Source organism: Xyrauchen texanus, chromosome 8, assembly GCF_025860055.1.
Source record: "Xyrauchen texanus isolate HMW12.3.18 chromosome 8, RBS_HiC_50CHRs, whole genome shotgun sequence".
Lineage (NCBI taxonomy): Eukaryota > Metazoa > Chordata > Actinopteri > Cypriniformes > Catostomidae > Xyrauchen > Xyrauchen texanus.
In genome coordinates, this window is record NC_068283.1 from 19,838,941 (window position 1) to 19,861,186 (window position 22,246).

Genomic DNA, 22,246 nt, shown 5'->3' on the forward strand with positions numbered 1-22,246 from the left:
GGAAAGACAGCAAAAATTAAGCAAATGAGGTTTTCTTAAAGTCTGAAGGTCATCATCTGGCTGGCTTTCACCCACAGTGGGCTAGTTATTACCATAGGCTACATTAGCACTTGGACCAGCATGCTTATCATCGCATTTGAAGATAAACAACGGCTACACATTTCAAGATAAGCGTGCCCATTTCTAGAAAAATGTAGGCTACATAACTTTGCTATTGCTCATGCTGTAGGTACCCAGAAACACTAGTTTTATCCCACTGCACTGAATATTTTCCTTGTTTATCAGGTGTTGTTTTCTCTAAGGATAACCAATAAGCATTAACATGAAATGTATGTGTGACTTGTTTTGTGATATTAGTTTGTAGTAAATATACACCTCGCTTTGATTAAATGGTTTTGTGGAGTGTAGCAAAGATGAGCAACAGACTGAGGAGCAGCAGCTGTGCCAGAATCAGGCATGGGAACTGGTAACAATTAATCAGTCACTTTACTTTAGAGAAAGTTAAAAGTGAAACATTGTTTATCCCAATGCTCCTAATGAAAGGATTTTGACAGATGAACATTGAGAATTATATACAGTTCGATGCCATGGTGTGTCAATGAACGTAGACTAAAGTCATTCATGTATTGCTTTAACTTAGGATCTTATCCATCATTTTGACTATGTAAAAAAAATATAAATTATTTATATAAAATATTTTTTTACTTCACTTTACTCACTATAATATAACTCTTTTGTGATGACTTTATGGTAATGTACATGACAATTCAAGAATCATGATAGATCTTAGAGCAATCCCACTGATCTGCTCTTCCCAATACATTTTCTTCAATGGTATTGGTCTACAATTTGAAATATGTAGCACTTGACGAATTAGTTGTTTGAAGCTGATTTGCAATAAGTTATGTGCTGTATCTGTTCTTTTGCATCACAGATGATTCAGGGAGGAGAGAGGATGAGTTAGTCGAGGATAGTACTAGAGAGAGAGAGAAACAGCAGCAAGTGATGAGAGAGTGAAATATTACAAGTAATGAGAAGGACACCAGATAGACAACAAGAGGTGAATAGTGTATGTTGAATGTGTGTGTGTGTTGAGAGAGAAAGTGTGTGTATGTGTACATAATGTTAAACTAATGTTAACATTAAACACCTGTTGTCTCTCTGGTACTTTCTGGTGGAAGGAGAGAGAAAAAGACAGAAACACTTGATGAGAAGGGAGAGCGACAGGAGTAGGTGAAAAGAGATTGACTGAACTCTCTAGGACAGTTGTTTTGTTGACTTAAAATGTAATTGTGGAGTGGAGGGGGGGCGGGGCCGGGTCGGAATATCGTGCGCCCGGTCCCCAATCAGCCTGATGAGGCACGCGAAGGATAAAGGCGGCCGGTGACGATGGTTCGAGAGAGAGAGAATTACGGGCATGTCCGTCATGTGTGTTTATGTTTGTGTGCTTTTGGTTTGAGTTTAAATAAATTATCATTTATGTTGACAAGCCGGTTCTCGCCTCCTCCTTGCCCATCCTTTAACTGTGTTACAGTAATATACCAATACACAACAGTTCATATTATGTTCTACTAAAGTCTCACACAATTAAGATGTACTTTGACTGAAAGTAAAGTGTTACTGTAAAAAAAAAAAAACTCTTAGAGTGATCCCTGTATTTGCATAAAATGGTCTGGGATAAGCCCGGATGCTGGAAACGCCTCTGCACTCGAGTGCATGAATACACACAGAATAACAAAAAAAAGAGCCAAAAACCTCAAGTAATTCCATTAAAAATGGCAAAGCAGAAGAAGGGTGTAAGGGGGTCCACCTATTGGTCCAATGGCGGCTTCCAACAGCGTGGATGAAGGTCTCCCGCGTGTTCGGTCTTATCGTGCGCGTTCCGTTTAAGATATTTAATTCCAATAACATAACTATATTATTCATTTTAAGATCCTCGTTTATTTTATCTGACTCCAATTATAAAAGTTTCTAAGGATATATTAATGTTCTAATCTTAGGTATTATTATTACATTTTATTTGACATTGAATCATCGTATTTAACTCTATTTTATATTGTGCTCGTTCATTCGGATTCCTGTCGCTTAGAGAGTCTCGCGCCGGTCGTGAACGCGGATCTCACGGTCACAAATATGCCAGTTTTGGTCATTAAAACAGTAATTGACTAAATACTAATTAGATGGCTGCTCCTGCTTGCCCTTTTATCTACAAGTATTTTGTTTAGTCCCCTTATATAGTAAACACTTAATTAGAGTAACATTTCTACCCAGAGGTCATGACCACTACATATACAAAGATAGACCAACATACACAAGTTAAAGTAGTTTTATATGATCATGCCATAGTTTCCTATGTACACTTAGATAGAAAATATTACAATAACCAGAGGTTTAGACTTCACCCTATTTAGGCTTGGTCAACACTAAATGGAAATTCCCTATCGAGCCTGTACACACTAAGTACACTAGAAATAATGCCTATTAGTTAGTGGGAGCTCTAAAGTCGCAGTCGGTGTGCCCCATGCTCCACTCAACCGGCTTTAGTCCGCTGCTAACCTGGTCGAAGATTTGCGAAAACAAGGACTTAACGTAATCTACTAAAGACAATAGTTTCAGAGTAAATCAGAATAAACTCAAATGTAACAATTTATTGACCAGGTAACATAATAAATTAATCAATTCTAATTAGACAGTGATAAGTCAAATTTAGACATTTTGAAGAAATTCAAATTGCCATTACCTGATATAAACTACACACAGTAAACTGTGTGAGATCGTCTGACTACAGAGAACCATGAACAATGTGTCACATCTCCTTAAATACCCAAACCATGATCAAAGGGAATTTTGGGAGTGGTTAGGTTTGGAAGTCTTGGGGACATACCTCACTAACATACAGGCATACAGAATGAGGACAGACCTCCAGAATTATACAGCATTTGGCAAAGACCTTATAACTTTGTTAACAACAGAAAGAGACCATATACCAGTTACACTGAGACATTTTAAATGATATGCCTTGTCACATTATTTGTATACATCAGTCATGATATTTTTATGCATATGGATCTTAGGTGAGTTAGAAGTGATTCTGAGCTGAAGGGGAAGGAGGAGTAGAGGGGGGCAGATGTTTGTGAGTTTTAGGAGAATAGGCCTAAATTGGCCTGAGGTGAGATACAGGTCAGATGTGAGATTTGTGTTTTATTGTCCTTGCTCAGTAGGATGTGTTGACTCTGAAACTGAAAATGTTCTTCTGTGTGAGAGTTTTTATGACTTGGTTCTCGCAGAGTTCTTTGACTTTTACGACATCTTGATGCCAGCCTTACAGTTTCCTCCACTTGACCCCCGGGGACAATTCCAGAAGAGTCCCTGTGGGGTCATTATGTCTTAGTTTCTATTTTTATCTCAGTCGCTGAAGTGTGTGCAGTTGCGAAGGGCTGAGAGCCAGCGCCATGTCGATTGATGTCCGAATGGATGTTTTGAGGCATCTGAAGTCGCAACACTGTGTCTGGTTGAGGTTAGCACATGTGTTCAGTTCATAGAGTCCATCAAGGCTTTTGTGGCTTGTTCAGTGGACATGTCATCCCATCATGGAGAAACATCTGCTTCTGGTTGCACCTTCCCTTTACTGATGATCTGACTCTTAGAAGAATTCTCTGCCACCTCCAGTGGTGGTCTTCTTGGCAGACCTCAATTAGGTGAAGGAGTCCTCACTGGTAATGCATATATACCTGAACAGCTTCTTAAATGACCATGTAAAGATGAAACTCTGAAGAACTTAATGCACAAGTGCGAGTGGTAATCCAGGTCTCAAGTGTGTCTTTGAAAATGCAAAGGTCTAATTATTCTGATTTTTTTACTACCGTTGTGATTTGTGGTAGTGGAATTTAGATCTATTTGATCTGAATTAATTAAAGGAAAGGTGGCACAGAGTTCAAGCCAATTAGAACATATATCATCAATATACATTATTACAATGTATAATAAATTAAAGGAAACATACCACAAAATTCAGTATAAATAGTATCTTCACCAGCATCATTAAACATATAGTTATAATAACAATTATATGATAGTAGAATCACAGTTACAGGCATATATAATAATAACAATGTTAATTCAAAATTATCTAATGTGTGTGATTTGGTCACAATCGATGAAATGTGCCTATTTTCAAAATGTGTTGTGGATCGATAGAACGATGCATTTCATACCGTCAACTTCTTTTATTTTTACATTGTTATTAGCGATGTGTTGAAAACCAGGGGCCCTCTGGTTTACAACCATGCCAACAACAATCAATTGGTTTGATTTATATGTAGGTGGAAATGTTGAAATTTTGGTGGCAAGTTTGCTTGCAGTTAGTAATTAAATCATCGATGTGCGACTGTAGCCATGCACATGTCCCATGTATATTACAGTATTTCAAAGGAAAGTTGTAAATAGTGACTGTTTTATGGAAACAGGTTTGTAATGTCCTATGTGTGAGAGGCTGTGTGTATGTGAGAGGCGGGCCAGATCTCCAGTGGATTAGTATTTTCAGAATCTAGGCCATTATTTTGTTCCATGATGTGTAGTGTGAGCTCTGTATGTTTAGGAGATGGGTGGAACCTGATCTAGAGCAATTGGTGTTGCACAATTTTGGTTCCGGAGCTAAACCGGGAGGCCATACAGCTATTTTTGTTTTTGTAGAGCTGTGAGGTGCGAATGGCCCGTTAGATTTGCTTTCGCACCCATCTCCAGCATGGCCAAATTGTTGTCCTTGCTTGAAGCAGGGGGATCAGAAACCTTTTGGCATCTGAGATTGCAACCTGAAATATGAACAACCACAGAGAGAGAAAACAGTTAATGTTGAACCTTTAATTCTTTTGCATTTAGACATGTGGTACTTTCTTTATTTTCCTCTAATAGTCAAAGCCAAACTGTTACAGACAGCTTTTAGTCTCATACTGTATGGTTTGTGTCATCAGGAGGAATAAGCATTTTGTTTGAAAAACATGTACCATTACAATGTCTAATGGAAATTTTATTTCAGAGATCAAATTAGACTGAGCATCTTTGGTGAGATCTGAATTACTGCTGATATTTTAGAGCAGTTTCACGTGGGTAGCACCTTGAGCTGTTTTTGTATTGAGTCTGTACAGTCTGCTGTTGTGAGCAATATAGGACCCAGTTCTGCTGGGGAACTCTGAGTTTTGTTTGATTTTTTTTATTGTTCTCAACTCAGCTCTGTGGTCAAAGAATCAGTTCACATCTTTGGTGATGTGTTTTCTGCTTAGCATTTTTTAAGGGTGCTATTCACACGTTTTTTCATCTATGATCTATGTGGTCTGTCAGGGTTATGACATTTTTGCCTGATGTTTAGCATTTTACATACACACATCTTTCATTGTCTACACAGTGGAATGGTTCCCCTGATCAGATTTAAATTCAATTGGTGCTTCTCAGCGAGAGATGATTTGGTTCATTATCATGTGCCACTGTTTTTACAGCATTGATGCAAAGCAAACAACTACCGTATACCCTCCCTCTTGGCATTGATAAGAGAACCAATGAAATTTAATCACAAGAATTTTCAGGGCCAGTAAGGTTGTTCGGTTGGCAGTGTCACTACAAATATACATGTCTAGTTTACATCTGCAATGTCACGCAGATGTCATGGCCTTTCCCCATCTATGGCCATGCTTGGCCATTATAATATAATGCATATTATAATGTGATTATAATACAACTATATTATATTAAATAATAACTTTGTAATAATGTTTTAAGATAACACAGTCTTCACCCAGAGGATTTTCTACATTCCAGTCATCTGGGGAAGACTCCCATCTAAGTAAAGAAAACGTATTGACATTGAGAGTTCAAAATTGACTAAAAACTGTTAGCTAACCAGAAGCTTACTTAGCTTTATGATTTTTTGCTCGCAATCTCACTGTAGTGGCCACTAATTAATACAGAAGTAATTCTAAGTATATCAGAAATTATATGAATACAACAGAAAAAGACTGAGAGGCTTACGGAATGTAACTGGTTAAAGGGGCATTGTCCACCCAAAGCCAAACCCCTTCATTCTGGATGTCAGTCAATCCAATCCAGTTAAAGTCATAACCATCGACTTTTTCAGAGAGAAAATCCTAAAATAAAAAGCACAAACAGATTATATATACGTGTCAAGTGCTTTTGTCATTGTCTTGGCTCAAATGACTGTCTCTCTTTTTCTCCTACACTGTCACATTCCTATCTATCTGTACCTGCTCTTCTTCATTGTTGATAATAACCAGGTCTCCACCCAGAGCCTGACAGCGCTCTCTGCTGCTTTTCCAGTCCTTGGTATCAGTGGAAAAAACATAGAATCTGCCCTTTGCTTTGAACCACTTCTCTGTTAAATCTGTAGAGACAGTTTGCTTAGTGTTAATGAAGATGAAAAGGAAATGTACACACTGAAGTAAAAATAAATAAAAACAGTTTTAGATTGTGGTCAAGCTGAAAATTGAGAGCAATCGATAAGTGAAAATAAAATGAAATATCCACAAAATTTGTATTTATTCTGCTGTATTTAAGGCTGATTTAACATTTCTTAATGTTGCTGGTCAAATTCTTCTGAATTCGAAGAATAGAAATATGGACCATTTGGGTCTTATGTTCTTGAGCGGATTAACAATGTCTTTATTAAATGTCAAGCATATTTCTATGAAATTGACATGCTCCTTATGGAAAATGTGGTGCTCCTCAGGACTAATTGAATGTAGGCCTAGGCTGCATTAAATTATTTTAAGTATAAGCATTCATATTGATCTACTGACACAAATCATGGCTTGTATTAAAAGTGATTGATATCTTTGATATCCTCCACTGGTGGAATCAAACTTCAAATTAGTAACTGAGTTTAGAATTTGCGCCAAGAAAAGACAAGGTTCTCAGATGTCTATAACACTATGACCCATTTTTTAGGGAAAGATTTGCACCACATATAGCGCAAGCAACCCCCGCCCACTTGTGTGTTGCGCTGTTGGGAATGTATGCTTAGAAGAGCACTCTCACGAAAACTGGATAAGACTTTGAGCACAGTCATGAAAATAGAGCGCACAATCTCACACTGCAGTACTGACTTTTCTTATTTATGCTAATTATAAATAATATGGCATGTTTTTACCTGAACAATAGTTTGGTGGACTGTGGTTTTTCAAGGAGATGTTTGGATGAACATCTAAATGAAAATATGTGGAAAGAGTGAAATTAGTGAAACTTAGGGTAATGTGTAGCTTTGAGAGTAAATACTCACCTGAATTCAAGCAGTTTTTTATTGGTTCACAGGGCCAATTTGCATATTTGTTGTGATCTGTGAAGCATCATAATACAAATTTAATTATCAATGTATTGCTTCTAAAATGTAATATAACATATGTTTGTGTATCTGTATAGGATACTCACACAGGTATGCCAACCCCCCATTTGCCAATAAAGACAGGAAGAGGAGAACAGCGAATAGCATCTGCATTGAGCTTTCAAATAGAGATTAAAAATATTTTTTTAAAAAACATGGAGAGCATAGAGTGTAGAGAAAACTCTATGACCACAGTTATGTACAGTAAAACAGAATGGTAGAATTGAAAGGATGTTGAAGGAAGTCGGAGAGATGTAATTAACCATATAAGAGTGAGGTATCTTATATGGTTAATTACAATTAGAATAAATGTAAATGGCAGCATATAAAGGTAAACTGTAATTATTCAGTTTATATAAAATGGACATAAAACATGTAAAATAAAACATCAAACATCTCCCACCTCCAGTGACTGAACATAAATGCTGCTCACAAACATGCTGTTAATTCCCAGAAAATGGTAGCTACTGTGACATTTTGGTGTAACGGAACAAAAACTCAAGAAGGGTTTACTGTCCAAATACTATAATTATAACTATTACATTGTAACACATCATAATACATAAAAAATTGAAATTGAAAAATGACACATATTAAATACAATGTATGATTTATTTGTATACACATTATATCTTTTTTTACATATTTATTAATTGTGGTGCATATACAGTAAATCACAACAGTTTTACACATTGGTATAAAAATTGGTATAAAAATTAAAATATATATAAAAAAATCTATTAATACTAAATCAGGGTAGACGGCACTTTGTCATTAATCTGACACTTTAAATGATCCAATAAAATACAGCCACTGAATTATTTTTCATTTAATCTTATTACCAAACCTCATGTTAGGAGTCTGACCAAGTGTGCCAATCCTTTCTTGCATTGAGGGTTTAGAAACGTAACCTAAAGACTGTATGGCAGGACTGAAAATCAGATGTAACTTCAGTGTGTTTAAAGCATTTAGACAGACGCATATTTGCTGGTATGCATAATTTCCGTGCAGTACTGTACGTTACAGTGTTGATAAGCTAGATGTCTCTACTTTCTGTGTCTATCTGTAAAATGCATCTTTGGCTTTATCCAAAGCAGCATAGGATATTTGATGTATAATACCAACCAAATAAGCAACTACTCTCATTCAATGGATATTTATATAATTTATTGTTGCCATCTTCGTTAACGGCATCAATAAATCGTTTTTAAAAAGGTTTAAAAGTGACAGCAAGCGAACATACTTAATGTACATCGACATGTTGAAAGATGCTAAGGTATGTGTGGCAGGGCGGAGGGCGGGGCCGGGTCGTGATCATACACACCCGGTCCCGTATTGGGCTAATCAAGCCGCTGAGGTTTAAAGGTCGACTGCAGAGTATCGTGCGGGAGAGAGAGATCGTTAAAGACAGTATGCATTGTCATTTTTGTTTGTCAAAATGAACCAAATCAGAAGTGTAATACAAGAAACAAAAACACAAATGCAATTAAGCAAAAATAAAAAGGAAATTTTACTTTATACTATAACTACAACATCCTGTGTTTAATTCAGTAGTAGTAGTCTATTGAAGGCATGGAATTTCACAAATACTTTTCTCTTCTCTCAAGCAAGAAATGTCCTCTTGTGTATGTCCTTTAAGTACAGCACAGTTCCCCTCCCTCTTGTCAGACCAGTATAGACTAGATTCACCAGAAAGACATTGTCTCTGAGCAAGAAATTCCTACATCACAAACAAATGATTGTGAAAATTGAAACAATTTCTGTATTTAGTATTCATAATGTTAAGTGAAAAGTTATTTATTTATAGATATTAAAATAAAAAATCTACTGCAAGGATAATATAGCATATATGCATAGAGATAACTTTCTTTCATTCTCTGCCTCAAACATTATTTACATATGGATTGTTCATGCTAACTTCTATTTGTGAAACTCTTTTCTCTAATTTGTGAATACTCTTTTCCTCGAATAATCTAATTTTATTTGTGGTGGCTACTGTTAGGGGTTTCTCACCTTATGTTTTCACACCTGGATGTAATGGACTATTAAAAGATGCAGAGCAGGGGCTATAAACAACATTATTTGTACCTTTTCCTCTGTGTTGTTGACAATGACCAGATCTCCACCCAGATCCTGACAGTACTGTTTGCTGGAGCTCCAGTTCTTAGAAAGGCTGGAGAAAACATAAAAACTGCCTTTGCCTTTGAACCACTGCTCTTGCAAACCTACAGACAGATTTTCTTTTTGTTAATCAAGAGGAAGCACACATGTACGGTGCATTGTTTCATTTTACATGTGTGGGCATTTAATCGGGTCTGTGGTTTGGCTAAAAATACATTTGTAGGTGGGAAAAAAAGCTGCCACCCTGCTGAGCTGCACTATTATATGCACTATTAATGCAGAGCATGCAGAGAAGCACAATACATTTTTTATAGAGTGAGTTATTGTTTGAGACATTTTACAACATAAGGTCTTTTTCTTGTGCATGTTGAATAAAATGACATGCCTTTACCTGGGCAGTAAGTTAATGACTTTATGTCCTCATATGAGCAGCTTGGAATACCTTGTTCATGTCCTGAATGATGGTGCAGGTAAGTAGGAAAAAAACATAAATTGCTAACATAAAGTGAATTGCCATATAAAATATTATAGGATGTAAAGATGATTTACCTGAATTCGAGCAGTTTGTGACTGGTTCACATTGCCAAAACATTGTGTTTGCAGTGAAATCTGTAAAACAAAAAACATAATAATTATATGCATTTGTACCATTAAATACCTTAGAATTTTTTTTTTTTTTGTAAAACCAGGATACTCACACAAGTATATCAGCACACCATTAGCCAATAAAGACAGGAAGAGAAGAACAGAGAGAACCATTGCACAAAGACAATCTTTCTTCTTTCTGCCAGACTTCCCATCTACAAAATATGAATTAAAATGTTGCTACTGACATTTGTATTTATTTATTTTTTAGAATAAACCTATCCATGCCCTTTGCAACAAGAACTCATTAAAAAGTAAATAAAACATTGTACTTCCAAAGTACTCTATACATTGAATACACTGTGTGTATTTTATATATATATATATATAAAAGTTTACATACACTTAGGTTTAAGTCATTAAAACTATTTTTTTTTAACCACTCCACAGATTTCATGTTAGCAAACTATAATTTTGGCAAGTTGTTTAAGACATCTTCTTCATGCATGACACAAGAAATTTTTCCAACAATTGTTTACAGACAAATTGTTTAACTTAATTGACTATATCACAATTCCAGTGGGTCAGAGGTTTGCACACACTAAGTAAACTGTACCTTTAAGCAAATTATGTCAAGCCTTTAGACAATTAGGCAATTAGATTCTGATAGGAGGTGTACAGATTTAGAGGTGTACCTGTGGATTTCTGCCATCAAACTCGGTGCCTCTTTGCTTGACATCATGGGGAAATCAAAAGAAATCAGCCTCAGAAAAAATAATTGTGGACCACATATCTGGTTCATCCATAAGTACAATTTCCAAACACCTGAAGGTACCACATTCATCTGTACAAACAATAGTATGCAAGTATAAACACCATGGGACCATGCAGCCATCAAACCGCTCAGGAAGAAGACACATTCTATCTCCTAGATATGAACGTAGTTTGGTGTGATGGTTTAAGGACAACAATGTCAAGATATATGAGTGGCCATCACAAAGCCCTAATGTCAATGGAAAGGAGGAGGAGAGAACTGGCTTTTCAATATAAATAATAGTTTAATTCTTCTTCTTCTGTTTAAATGGCGGTTGGCAAACCAACTTAAAGGTGCATTGTCCGCCACCTACTGGATTGGAGTATGGAGCTTTAAAAAAAAAAAGTATAATAATAATAATAATTATATCTTTTTTACCAGATCAGTATCATTTAAAAATTTTAATACTTTCTCATGTATTATATAATCTGTTCCTTCTCCTAATATTTCCTTAAGTGAGTAATTGCTTACACCCCTATCCTTTAGTGACTGGATTAATTCAAGTCTTTCTCTATTGTATGCTATACATTCTAGTAATATATGATTTAATGTTTCTGGATCTCCACATTTATCGCAATTACCACTTTCATGTTTACCTATTTTATGTAAACTTTGATTTAATGTTGTATGTCCAATACGTAATCTTGTCATTATCATATCCTTTTTCCTATTATTAACAGTTGTTCTTTCCACCCCCACATTTCTTTGTATACTATACAGATGTCTTCCTCTTGTTTTATTGTCCCATATCCTCTGCCACCTCTTTTTTATTTCAATCCCAATCAGCCCCTTAATTTCCACTTTACTCATCTTTACTCTAATGTTGATCTCAGGATCTTTCAATGACTTCTTTGCCAGTTTATCAACTTCCTCATTCCCCTTTACTCCGACATGTGCTGGTACCCACAAAAAACTCACCCTTACACCTACGTGCTTTATGCTATATAATTTCTGTTATATTTCATTTAAAATATCTTGTCTTGCTAAAGATGTTCCACTTTCTAAACTTTGCAAAGCTGATTGTGAGTCTGTACATATCACACTACTATTAGGCTGCTTTTCTTCTATCCATTGTAAGGCTAATGATATGGCTATCAGTTCTGTTGTAAAAACAAATATATGATCGGTTACTCTTTTTGATATTTTAATATTGTACTGAGGAATATATACTGCAGTAGCTGCTCTACCTGTTTTTGGATCTTTTGATCCATCTGTGAATATCTGAGTCATGTTGTTGTATGTTTGATTTATGTATTGTTGAACGATTACTTCTAATTGCAAATTATGTTCTTTCTTGTGTATCTCCTTGTGTATGAATAAGTCTATTTCTGGCATTGGATATAACCAAGGGGGTATAGATGAAATTATAACAGAAGGATAAACTTATATCTCGGTTATACCCATTTCCTGTGCCTCCTTATTTGCTACCCAACCAAAACTATTTATTCTCCCATACTCATACTCCCAACAGTTTCCCTGTACCTTTTTAACTGGGTGTCTTTCATCATGTCCTTTTATATTAATCCAGTATCTCATTCTTAGCTTTCTCCTACGAACTTCTAGTGGCATTTCTCCCATCTCTACTTGGATTGATGGTACTGGAGATGTTCTAAATGCTCCACAGCTGATCCTTAAAGCTTGAGTCTGAATTACCTCGATCTTTTTGAGCCATGTTTCTAATGCTGAACAGTATATCAAACTACCATAATCTATTGCCGGTCTTATTAATGAGCTATATATTCTTCATAAAGACTGTCTACTTGCTCCCCACTCAACCCCAGCCAAGAACCTCATTAAATTTATTCCTTTTTTACATTTGTCTACAAGCTTTTGAATGTGAATACCAAATGTTAATTTAGAGTCCATCCACTTACCTAAAAATCTTAACATTTTAACTTGTTCTAATTCCTGACCATACATTTGTATACTTATTTTAATATTTTTTCTCCTTTTTGTGAAACAAATTACCTGTGTTTTTGCAATTGAGAACCGGAAACCCCACTCATTTGCCCAGTTTTCTACTTTATTTACTGCCCCCTGCAGACTTTTAACTACAAATATTTCATTTCTTCCCCTTTTCCATATTGCACCATCATCTGCATACAGTGATCTCCCTATTTCTGTGTCAATTTGTGTAAATATCATTAATGTTAAAAAGTATTGGACTACATACGCTACCTTGGGGAGTTCCATTTTCTATAGAGTATGTTTGAGAATATGTTGTCCCAATTCTAACTTGTATTGTCCTATTCAATAAGAAATCCTTGATCCAATCATACATCTTTCCTGTAATTCCCATTTTATCAAGTTTCATTAATAAACCCTCTTTCCACAACATATCGTAAGCCTTCTCTATATCGAAGAACACTCCAACTACTACCTCTTTATTTACTTGAGCCTTCCTTATTGCTGCTTCCAGACTTATTACAGAATCCATAGGACTGCGCCCCTTCCTAAAACCACTCTGGTATTGTGAAAATAACCCCTTCTTCTCAATAAAATATACTAACCTTGACATTACCATTCTCTCCATAAGCTTACATAAGTTTGATGTCAATGCTATTGGCCTATAGCAGCTTGGTTGAGCTTTGTCTTTCCCTGGCTTAGCAATTGGCACTATGACCCCATGTTTCCACTCAGAAGGAAGTTTCCCTGTTTCCCATACTTTATTAAACAATCCTAGAATTATCTTTAATGATGTTTCTGATAAATTTTTATCAACTCTACACAAATTTCATCCTTTCCTGGAGAAGTTTTTCTTACCCCTGAGAGTGCTCTTTTCATTTCATACATTGTAAATTCAGCCTCTATTACACTACCCGAATGCCCTCTTTTTTCTAACATTTTAGGGTTTTCTCTAATGCGTTGTCTCCTATATTTTCTCATTTCCTCAGGAATATTATCATTACTATGCACCTTCATAAATGTTTCTGCTAATACTTCTACTTTTTCTTTATCTGAAACTGCTGATTTTTCTTTATCTGTTAAAACTGGTGTGCTACTATATCTCTGAATTCCACTCATCTTTCTAATCATCCCCCATATTTCGTTTATTTTAACATCTTCACCAATACTTTCACAAAATTCCCCCCAATATTTCCTCTTTGCTATTCTTATTACACGCCTCACTTTTGCTTGTGCCTTTTTATAAATAATAGTTTAATATAAAACTTAAAACAGAAGACACAAACACACATGATGGACATGTCCGTAAACTATCTCTCCCGCACAATCCTCCACAGTCTGCCTTTATCCCTCTCGGAGGCTTGATTTGCCTGATAAACGACTGGGTGTGTGTAATCACGACCCTGCCCCGCCCTCCGCCCTGCCACACCTGACCTCAATCTGGCAGAACTGAAAAGGTGTGTGCAAGCAATGAGGCCTACAAACCTGACTCAGTTACACCAGTTCTGTCTGGAGGAATGAGCCAAAATCCCAGCAACTTACTGTGAGAAGCTTGTGGAAGGCTACCCAAAACATTTGAAACATTTAAGTTAAACAATTTAGGCAATGCTACCAAATACTAACAAAGTGTATGTAAATTTCTGACCCACTGGAAATGTGATGAAAGAAATAAAAGCTGAAATAAATAATTCTTGCTACTATTATTCTGACATATCACATTCTTAAAATATAGTGTTCCTAACTGACCTAAGATATACATACTGTATTTTCTACAATTAAATGTCAGGAATTGTGAAAAACTGAGTTTCAATGTCTTTGTCTAAGCTGTATGCAAACTTCTGACTTCAACTGTATATATAGGCCTATATATATATATATATATATAATATATATTTACATTTATGCATTTGGCAGACACTTTTATCCAAAGCAACTTACAGTGCAATGATTACAGGAACAATCCCCCTGGAACAACCTGGAGTTAAGTGCCTTGCTCAAGGGCACAATGGTGGTGGCCGTGGGGTTCGAACCAACGACCTTCTGATTAACAGCCCTGTGCTTTAGCCACTACGCCACCACCACTCCATATAACTGTATATATATATATATATATATATACAGTTATATGGAGTGGTTAAATTGACTTTTTTTAAAGGAATTTTCAATGCATTTATTATAAACACTGCAATAAAATATTAAAGTATTTATTTCTTGTTTTCCTGAAAAATTATCTACACATTCTTAAAACATGATTTATTTAGTTTTCAATCAAAATGGCAAAAGATATTATGTCTTGTTTTAAGAGAAACATGACAAAATTAACTTTAGACTTAAACAAGATAAAAAATCTAAACAATACATTTGTTTTCCCTTGGAATTAAGTAAAATAATTTTTCTTACCCCATTGGCAAAACGTTTTTTTTATTGTTTTAAGCATTTATCTTTCTAGATTGTATTAGGTTTCTCTCAAAACAAGACTTAAAATCTTAAGGAAGTTTGCTTGTCAAGCAAATAAATAATTTTTTAAGAATGTCTAGTTCCCCTTCTGTCACTCACTCGACGTTGTGTCGAATGAAGTGACACAAGGAGTCTTCCTTGGAGCCTCGCGTACCTCTGAACTTGAGAAAAGGCCAATGAGAAATTGGCAGACAGAATTTGCATGTCCTGCCCCCGGACATACAGGTATAAAGGGAAGATCGCGTGCGTTTGTCAGTCAGATTTTTTTCTTCGGAGCCGAGCAGCGTTTCAAGCTGGCGTTCTCTCTCTCTGCACGCGGTGCAGCCCAAGCCCCTGGGCGCTTCGACAGCGCTTTCACTGCCTAAAATAGTTTTTTCCCCTCCTAAAAGAGTTTTATTCTCTAAAAGAGTTTGAGTTTCACTCATAAAGGACCAATACACAGACAGGCGATGAACGTCCTTTTCAGGATGCGTCTTTTTCAAGATGCCCTTCCGCCTCTGTGTAGTTCCTGGATGCGGTTGATATCTCTCCAAGACTTACGGCCACAGACACTGCCTTGTGTGTCAGCGATCAAACTGAGGCAGCGTTTGTGGATGGTTCATGCACTCACTGCGAGAACATGACAGCGTTGTGGTCACGGCTTTCCTTCCTGAAGGTGAATGCCACTTCAGCCACCCCCTGCGTTTCTCCTTCTTCCCATAGGACTGAGGACGACCTGGCTGGCGTTGAAGGCGATTTGGGGATGACGACAGGCTCAGTTTCGTCGGGTACATCCCCACGAACCACCCGCCCCCCGGCATGCTTGATTGCTTCCGTCCGAGCTCGGGATGAGTGCGGCTCGCCTCGCAGCCGGCCGCCAATCTCCCTTGAACCCCCGGAATTGGATGATGACATCGCTGCTGCATCGGAGAGCATCCAGGCGTCTGACACAGAGGACTCGACTGGGCTAGCGCCTTCGAGCCAACCTGCCCATTCTGAGGCTGACGCGCAGATGGTAGACATGCTTGCCCGGGCTGCCGTGAGCGTGAGCTTGGACTGGAACCCTCCTTCCTCTCCACAGCCTTCACGGCTCAACGACTGGTACCTAGGCTCAGGGCGCCACTTCTACCCCCCGGTACCGTTCTTCTCGGACAAGCTGACAAGGTCGTGGAGGGCAACTTTTACTGCCCTGGATGGCGGGGAAGCCCATGGGTACACTGAGGTCCCACAGCTGGACACCACCACCTGACGGTACCGCCTGGTACTCCCCTCCAGAGCCTGTTGGATGATGTCATCACTGACCTCGAAAGCCTACAGTGCCACCCGACAGGCCACCGCCGCCCTGCATGCCATGGCTCTCCTGCAGGTCCACCAAGCCAAGGCATTTAAAGATCTGCACCTGGGTAGTCCCGAACCCACGGGCTCCACGTGGACATGATAGAGCTCACGGCTGCTCCCTATTTCGCCTGTAGGATAGCCGGTACTTGCCTAGCAACAGGCCTGCCCAAATTCCCTAGCGGCCCACTGGAAAAACTCCTGGTGCTCCTGATGGCCAGTCCGCCCCTGCCACTTGTCATGCTCTGGATCAGTTCGGTGTCATGCTCTCGTGCAAAAATGAATAAATGCTACAATGTAGTTAATAATAACATTAACAAAAATAATATATAGATGTGTTAAATGACCTTAATGTTAAATAAAACATTATTAATGATACAATAATAATTTTACAGAACTTTAACCACTTTTGGTGTATGAATCATTTCTCTGACTACTGATCATAATTTTATTAAATTGGCATGAAGCAGTTGCTAAGTATATTTTATAAGCTCCTTGTTGGCGCACCATTTGTTTTAGCTCCAGCAATGCATACGTGTGCTCCAGTGTAGAGGCCCAAAATGTTTTCAAAGGGCCACAACTTAAAAAACGGTTAGGCCAATCCATTTATTTTCAAACTATAAACTCAAATTATAACAAAGTAGGCTATGTCCTCCAAATAAACACACTGCCTTTACCCTGCTCATGTTCAAAAAACAATAAACCTCGCTGTGCGCCACACCTGTAACAATTAGTCCTACACTTCATTAGGTTACCATGGCTTCCCACAGCCCCTCAATAGTCACCACTGACATGGCTCCAACATTGCTCATTCCAAATCTGGAGAAATGCTGTCATCTAATCCTGTGTCGGTGTATTTGTATTGTAAGCTGATAATTTAATAGCCAATATATTTGGAAATATGTGAACGAGAAAAAAAAAATGTTTCAGTAACAATACACGTTATGCAATGTAGAGATCATGCAATTTTGTAATTATTGAATCATGCCATTTTAAAATGTAATGACTTGTATAATTATTTGATAATTGAGTCAAAAGGCTAGAAAACAATTACCCCATATGAGCTGTGTAAGGGGGGCCCTTGACTCTGTCTGCTCCAGGGGCACCGTATCATGGCTGACCCTGCGCTCTGACCACAGCTTAGCTGGTATATGCAAAAACATTAATAATAATTTCACTGTATATGTGCAAATGTATAATGTGTGACAAAAATAAAGGCTTATTTTATATTTGTTTGTATTTATATATGTACATATCGGAGGTGGGAGCAAGTCACACATGTTCAAGTCACTAGCAAGTCTCAAGTCTTAACCATCAAGTCTCGAGTCAAGTCTCAAGTGCAGTGCAGACATATCAAGCAAGTCAAGTCAGTGACTCATCTCAAGCAAGTCAAGTTGAGTCCTGATGAATTTCAAGTCAAGTCGAGTCAAGACACAGTACTAAAATAAAGAGGTTACTTTTATAAATAAATATTTATTTATGCTCAGAAAATATTTTTACTGTGTAAAAATGCAGTCAGATTTTCACATTGATCTAACAAAAAACGGCAGACAGGCTGAATGAAAATGCAAATTTGCTCTCTGACAGTAAGTGGCAATTATGCAGTAGAAATATAGCTGTTTCACTGGTGATGCCTGTACACATAGCAGCCCTGCTTATTAACAATATTTTATTAGGCATTATACGAAGGTAAGATGAAAAGAAAATGCCATCGAAACTTTTCTGAAGACAGTCAGTTCCCTTCAGAAATACATTTATATAAAATAGCCATAAACTTATTGCATTCATGGGCTTTAGTAAAAGTCTTCAGAAGTCATAATCACTATGAGAGCACTTGGATTTTGTCACGAGTCATTCTGTATTTTATACTACTTGTCACGTTTTGAATAAAGTGTTGTGACTGCAAATCTTCCTGTTATGTTTTTATATTGCCAACAAATGGTTATGGTATATTGTTGACTGTTGAGAAGGTTTAGAAAAGACACACACATTTAGAGGCAATGTCGGGTAATTTCAAACTTGTCGCACTACAAAACATGATATTAATCATGAATCATTTTAATTTACTGACAACCCTCAAACATTTGAAAACTAATTTTACATATTAATCTTTACATAATAATCTTTTGCGTCTTTTGGTTGCCCTGTTCCAGTTGCTGACGGCACGCTGCATGAGTGTTTGTAGCCTGCTTAGCATTGCTTATTGTTATGCTCATATGTTCATCTTTTAATCCTTTATAATGTTCCTGCTTGTTTCCTGTTTTTCTGCCTTTCTACTGTTTCATCTATGTGTATTTGACCTGTTGCTGCTGCTGCCCAGCTCGAGTCTGGTTTGTAGCCTGCTAGCTTTTTTAGTATCGCTTGTATATCTGTTTTCAGCCTTTAATCCTTAACTTCTGCCATTTTTCAGTGCGTATCGGGGTTCCCCCGCATTATTCTCTTATTGCGATTCAACTGAGTGCATTTTCCACGTGCATCAGCTTTCTATTTTTTGCGTGATTAAACTGCATGCATTTTACAGTGCACACCCGTTTTTCTCCTCTGTTACACACATTATTGCATTGATCTCAAAGCACCGCTTATCAAGAACAACCAACAACAAACAACTGCATGAGGGATTCCCATCTATCTCAAACCCTCACCGCTCAGGAACAACCAACAACAACAAACAATTGCTTGAGGGATTCACATCGATCTCAAACACTCACCTCTCAGGAACAACCAACAACAACAAACAATTGCGGTAAGTCACGGCATACGCTCACGTTATTTCTTCATGCATTGCATGTCACATGTTTACAATAGCCTCTTCCGTCAGCAGTGAGGGATTCACATATGATAAATGTAAGGAATTATTCAGGCTGACGGAGAAGGTTAATGAGTTAGAGACACACATCCGAATGCTAGTGGAGGTCAGTGAGAAAGAGAAGCCAGTGGATACTGTTTTGGATGCGGGCAGTACAGAGGGCAACACACACACTTTGGTTCCGGCTGTAGAGCCCCTGAAGCAGGATGTTTGGGTGACGAATCGGCGGCATACTCGCTCAGCAAAGCGACACCACTCTCCCGTTCCTGTTAGGGTTTCCAATCAATTCTCCCCACTCAGTGATGCACCCACTGAGAACCATGTTGAAAGAGCCCTTGTTATTGGTGGTTCTATTGTAAGGAACATGTAAATAGAGACTCAGCCACTATTGTTAAATGCATTTTGTGTGCCAGAGTGTCTGACATCAAATCAAATTTACAAGTGCTGGGTAATGCTAAATGTAGATTTACTAAAATTGTTATTCATGTCGGCACTAACGATGTCCGGCTTCGCCAGTCAGAGATCACTAAATTTAATGTTAAAGCATTGTGTGAATTTGCAAAAACTATGTCAGACACTGTAATATGCTCTAGCCCCCTCCCTGCTCGTTGTGGTGATGAGGTTTATAGTAGATTAGTATAACTGAATGGCTGGATGTCTGAGTGGTGTCTGGAGAATAGAATAGAATAGAATAGAATAGAATAGAATAGAATAGGATTTATAGACAATTGGAAGAATGTTTGGGGTAGACCTGACCTGCTAAAGAGAGACGGACTCCATCCCTCCAGGGAAGGTGTGGCTCTCCTCTCTAGTAATTTGGATCATAGTCTTAATAATGATAATATTTGACTAACTGGGGCCCAGGCCAGGAAGGTTAAACCGAACGTCTGCTAGCTGCCTTGAGACGTCACACAGGTCTCATAAACTACAACACATAGAGACTGTATCACCTAGATATCATATAGACTCTGTGTCTGTTGCCTGAACTACCAAACACAAAACCCTCACTAAATCTTTTAGAAAAAATGTGATTAAGGTCAAACTTGAACAAAACAAATAATTAAAGATAAACATAATATAAAGATAGGGCAACTAAACATTAAATATCTTTCTACCAATGCACTCATTGTAAATTAAATTAGAACAGATCATAGTTTGCATGTATTCTGTTTGACTGAAACCTGGTTAATTGGGGTGGCTGTGGCTCAGGTGGCAGAGTGGATTATCCACTATTCGCAGGGTTGGTGGTTCGATTCCTGGCCCACATGACTCCACATGTAAAAGTGTCCTTGGGCAAGACACTGAACCCCAAGTTGCTCCCAATGGCAGGCTAGCGCCTTGCATGGCAGCTCTGCTGTCATTGGTGTGTGAATGTGTGTTTGAATGGGTTAATGAGTCACAGTGAAAAGCGCTGTTAAAAAGGCGCTATATAAGTGCAGACCATTTACCATTTAAACCTGATGAATATATTATTTTAAGACGGTTTATATACGTTCTTTACTGATTTCTTGTATGAAGTGTACTTAACCAGTTAGCTATGCAGCGCTCGCTATGCATCAAACAGTGCCTTCATTCACTCTTAACAAGAACCACCCAATCAGACAAGGCAAGGCAAGTTTATTTATATAGCACATTTCATACACAATGGTAATTCAAAGTGCTTTACATAGAAATAAAATACAGTACAAATAGTCAGACACACAGTGCTCATTCAGTAAATGCACAGCTAAAAAGATGTGTTTTGAGTCTGGATTTGAATGTGACTGTAGAAGCACATCTGATCTCTTCTGGAAGCTGGTTCCAGCTGCGGCTGGCATAATAGCTAAAAGCAGACTCTCCTTGCTTAGAGTGAACCCTTGGTATTTATAGCTGATGTGATCCTAATGATCTGAGTGATCTGTTGGGTTTATATTCAGTGAGCATATCTGCAATATATTGAGGTCCTAGCCCATTGAGTGATTTATATACCAGTAATAATACTTTAAAATCAATCCTAAATGTATCTGGGAGCCAGTGTAAAGACCTGAGGACTGGTGTGATATGTTCATATTTTCTGGTTCTGCTCAGAATCCTGGCAGCAGCATTCTGTATAAGCTGCAACTGTCTTATGGTCTTTTTGGGAAGGCCAGTGAGGAGTCCATTACAATAATCCACCCTGCTGGTGATGAAAGCATGCACAAGTTTCTCTAGGTCTTGACTGGAAACAAAGCATCTAATTCTTGCAATATTTTTCAGATGATAGTATGCTGATTTAGTTATTGCTTTGACATGACTACTAAAACTAAGGTCTGACTCTAGAGACACACCAAGATTCCTGACTTGATTTTTAGTTGTTTGACCCCTAGCGTCAAGGTATGCATTCACCTTGAGAATTTCATCTTTGTTTCCAAACGCAATGACTTAAGTTTTGTCTTTGTTTAACTGAAGAAAGTTTTGGCACATCCAACTGTTTACTTCATCAATGCATTGGCACAGGGAGTCAATGGGGCTGTAATCGTTAGGTGATAGGGCTAAGTAGATCTGTGTGTAGTCTGCATAGCTGTGGTAAGCAATTTGGTTCTTTCTCATTATTTGGCTCATTGGGAGCATATACAGGTTGAACAGGAGTGGCGCAAGAATTGAGCCTTGAGGGACTCTGCATGTCATGGACGTCCACTCAGACTTATGGTCTCCTATACTCACATAATAACCTCTCCCTTCTAAGTATGACCTGAACCATTTTAGGACCATCCCAGAAAGCCCCACCCAGTTTTCCAGCCTGTCAAGAAGTATGTTGTGATCAACAGTGTCAAATGCAGCACTGAGGTCGAGTAGTACCAGTACTGATAATTTGCCTGTATCAGTATTTAATAGAATA

At 37.8% G+C, this 22,246-nt stretch overlaps 2 protein-coding genes across 3 annotated transcripts; both read right to left on the bottom strand.

Annotated features, from left to right (window-relative positions):
- Window positions 1-6,017: 6,017 nt before the first annotated feature.
- LOC127648115 (CD209 antigen-like protein D) lies at window positions 6,018-7,506 on the bottom strand. Its single transcript, XM_052132719.1, has 5 exons — window positions 7,435-7,506; window positions 7,286-7,342; window positions 7,157-7,210; window positions 6,255-6,391; window positions 6,018-6,137 (listed from the first exon to the last, which is right to left on the bottom strand). Exons 1-5 carry the CDS (start codon window positions 7,499-7,501, stop codon window positions 6,018-6,020), a joined length of 435 nt encoding a protein of 144 aa, XP_051988679.1. The 5' UTR covers window positions 7,502-7,506.
- A 637-nt stretch (window positions 7,507-8,143) lies between these two features.
- Window positions 8,144-11,094, bottom strand: LOC127648094 (C-type lectin domain family 4 member E). 2 transcript variants are annotated; one of them, XM_052132701.1, is made up of 6 exons: window positions 10,789-11,094; window positions 10,207-10,308; window positions 10,058-10,117; window positions 9,900-9,962; window positions 9,476-9,612; window positions 8,144-9,107 (listed from the first exon to the last, which is right to left on the bottom strand). In XM_052132701.1, exons 2-6 carry the CDS (start codon window positions 10,265-10,267, stop codon window positions 8,949-8,951), a joined length of 480 nt encoding a protein of 159 aa, XP_051988661.1. In that variant the 5' UTR covers window positions 10,268-10,308; window positions 10,789-11,094; the 3' UTR covers window positions 8,144-8,948. The 2 variants fall into 2 exon arrangements, with proteins under 2 accessions (XP_051988661.1, XP_051988662.1); XM_052132702.1 differs by lacking the exon at window positions 9,900-9,962.
- Window positions 11,095-22,246: the final 11,152 nt, after the last annotated feature.

What these genes read in the sequence shown, in the direction of transcription:
- LOC127648115 (XM_052132719.1), bottom strand. Translation starts at nt 7,501, where the DNA reads ATGCAGATGCTATTCGCTGTTCTCCTCTTCCTGTCTTTATTGGCAAAT. An exon ending in AAAAAACTGCTTGAATTCAG is followed by an intron (nt 7,211 to 7,285) that starts GTGAGTATTTAC and finishes ATTTTCATTTAG; the next exon opens with ATGTTCATCCAAACATCTCC. An exon ending in TCAACAATGAAGAAGAGCAG is followed by an intron (nt 6,138 to 6,254) that starts GTACAGATAGAT and finishes TTTTTATTTTAG; the next exon opens with GATTTTCTCTCTGAAAAAGT.
- LOC127648094 (XM_052132701.1), bottom strand. Translation starts at nt 10,267, where the DNA reads ATGGTTCTCTCTGTTCTTCTCTTCCTGTCTTTATTGGCTAATGGTGTG. An exon ending in CACAAACTGCTCGAATTCAG is followed by an intron (nt 9,963 to 10,057) that starts GTAAATCATCTT and finishes ACCATCATTCAG; the next exon opens with GACATGAACAAGGTATTCCA. An exon ending in TCAACAACACAGAGGAAAAG is followed by an intron (nt 9,108 to 9,475) that starts GTACAAATAATG and finishes TTTGTGATGTAG; the next exon opens with GAATTTCTTGCTCAGAGACA.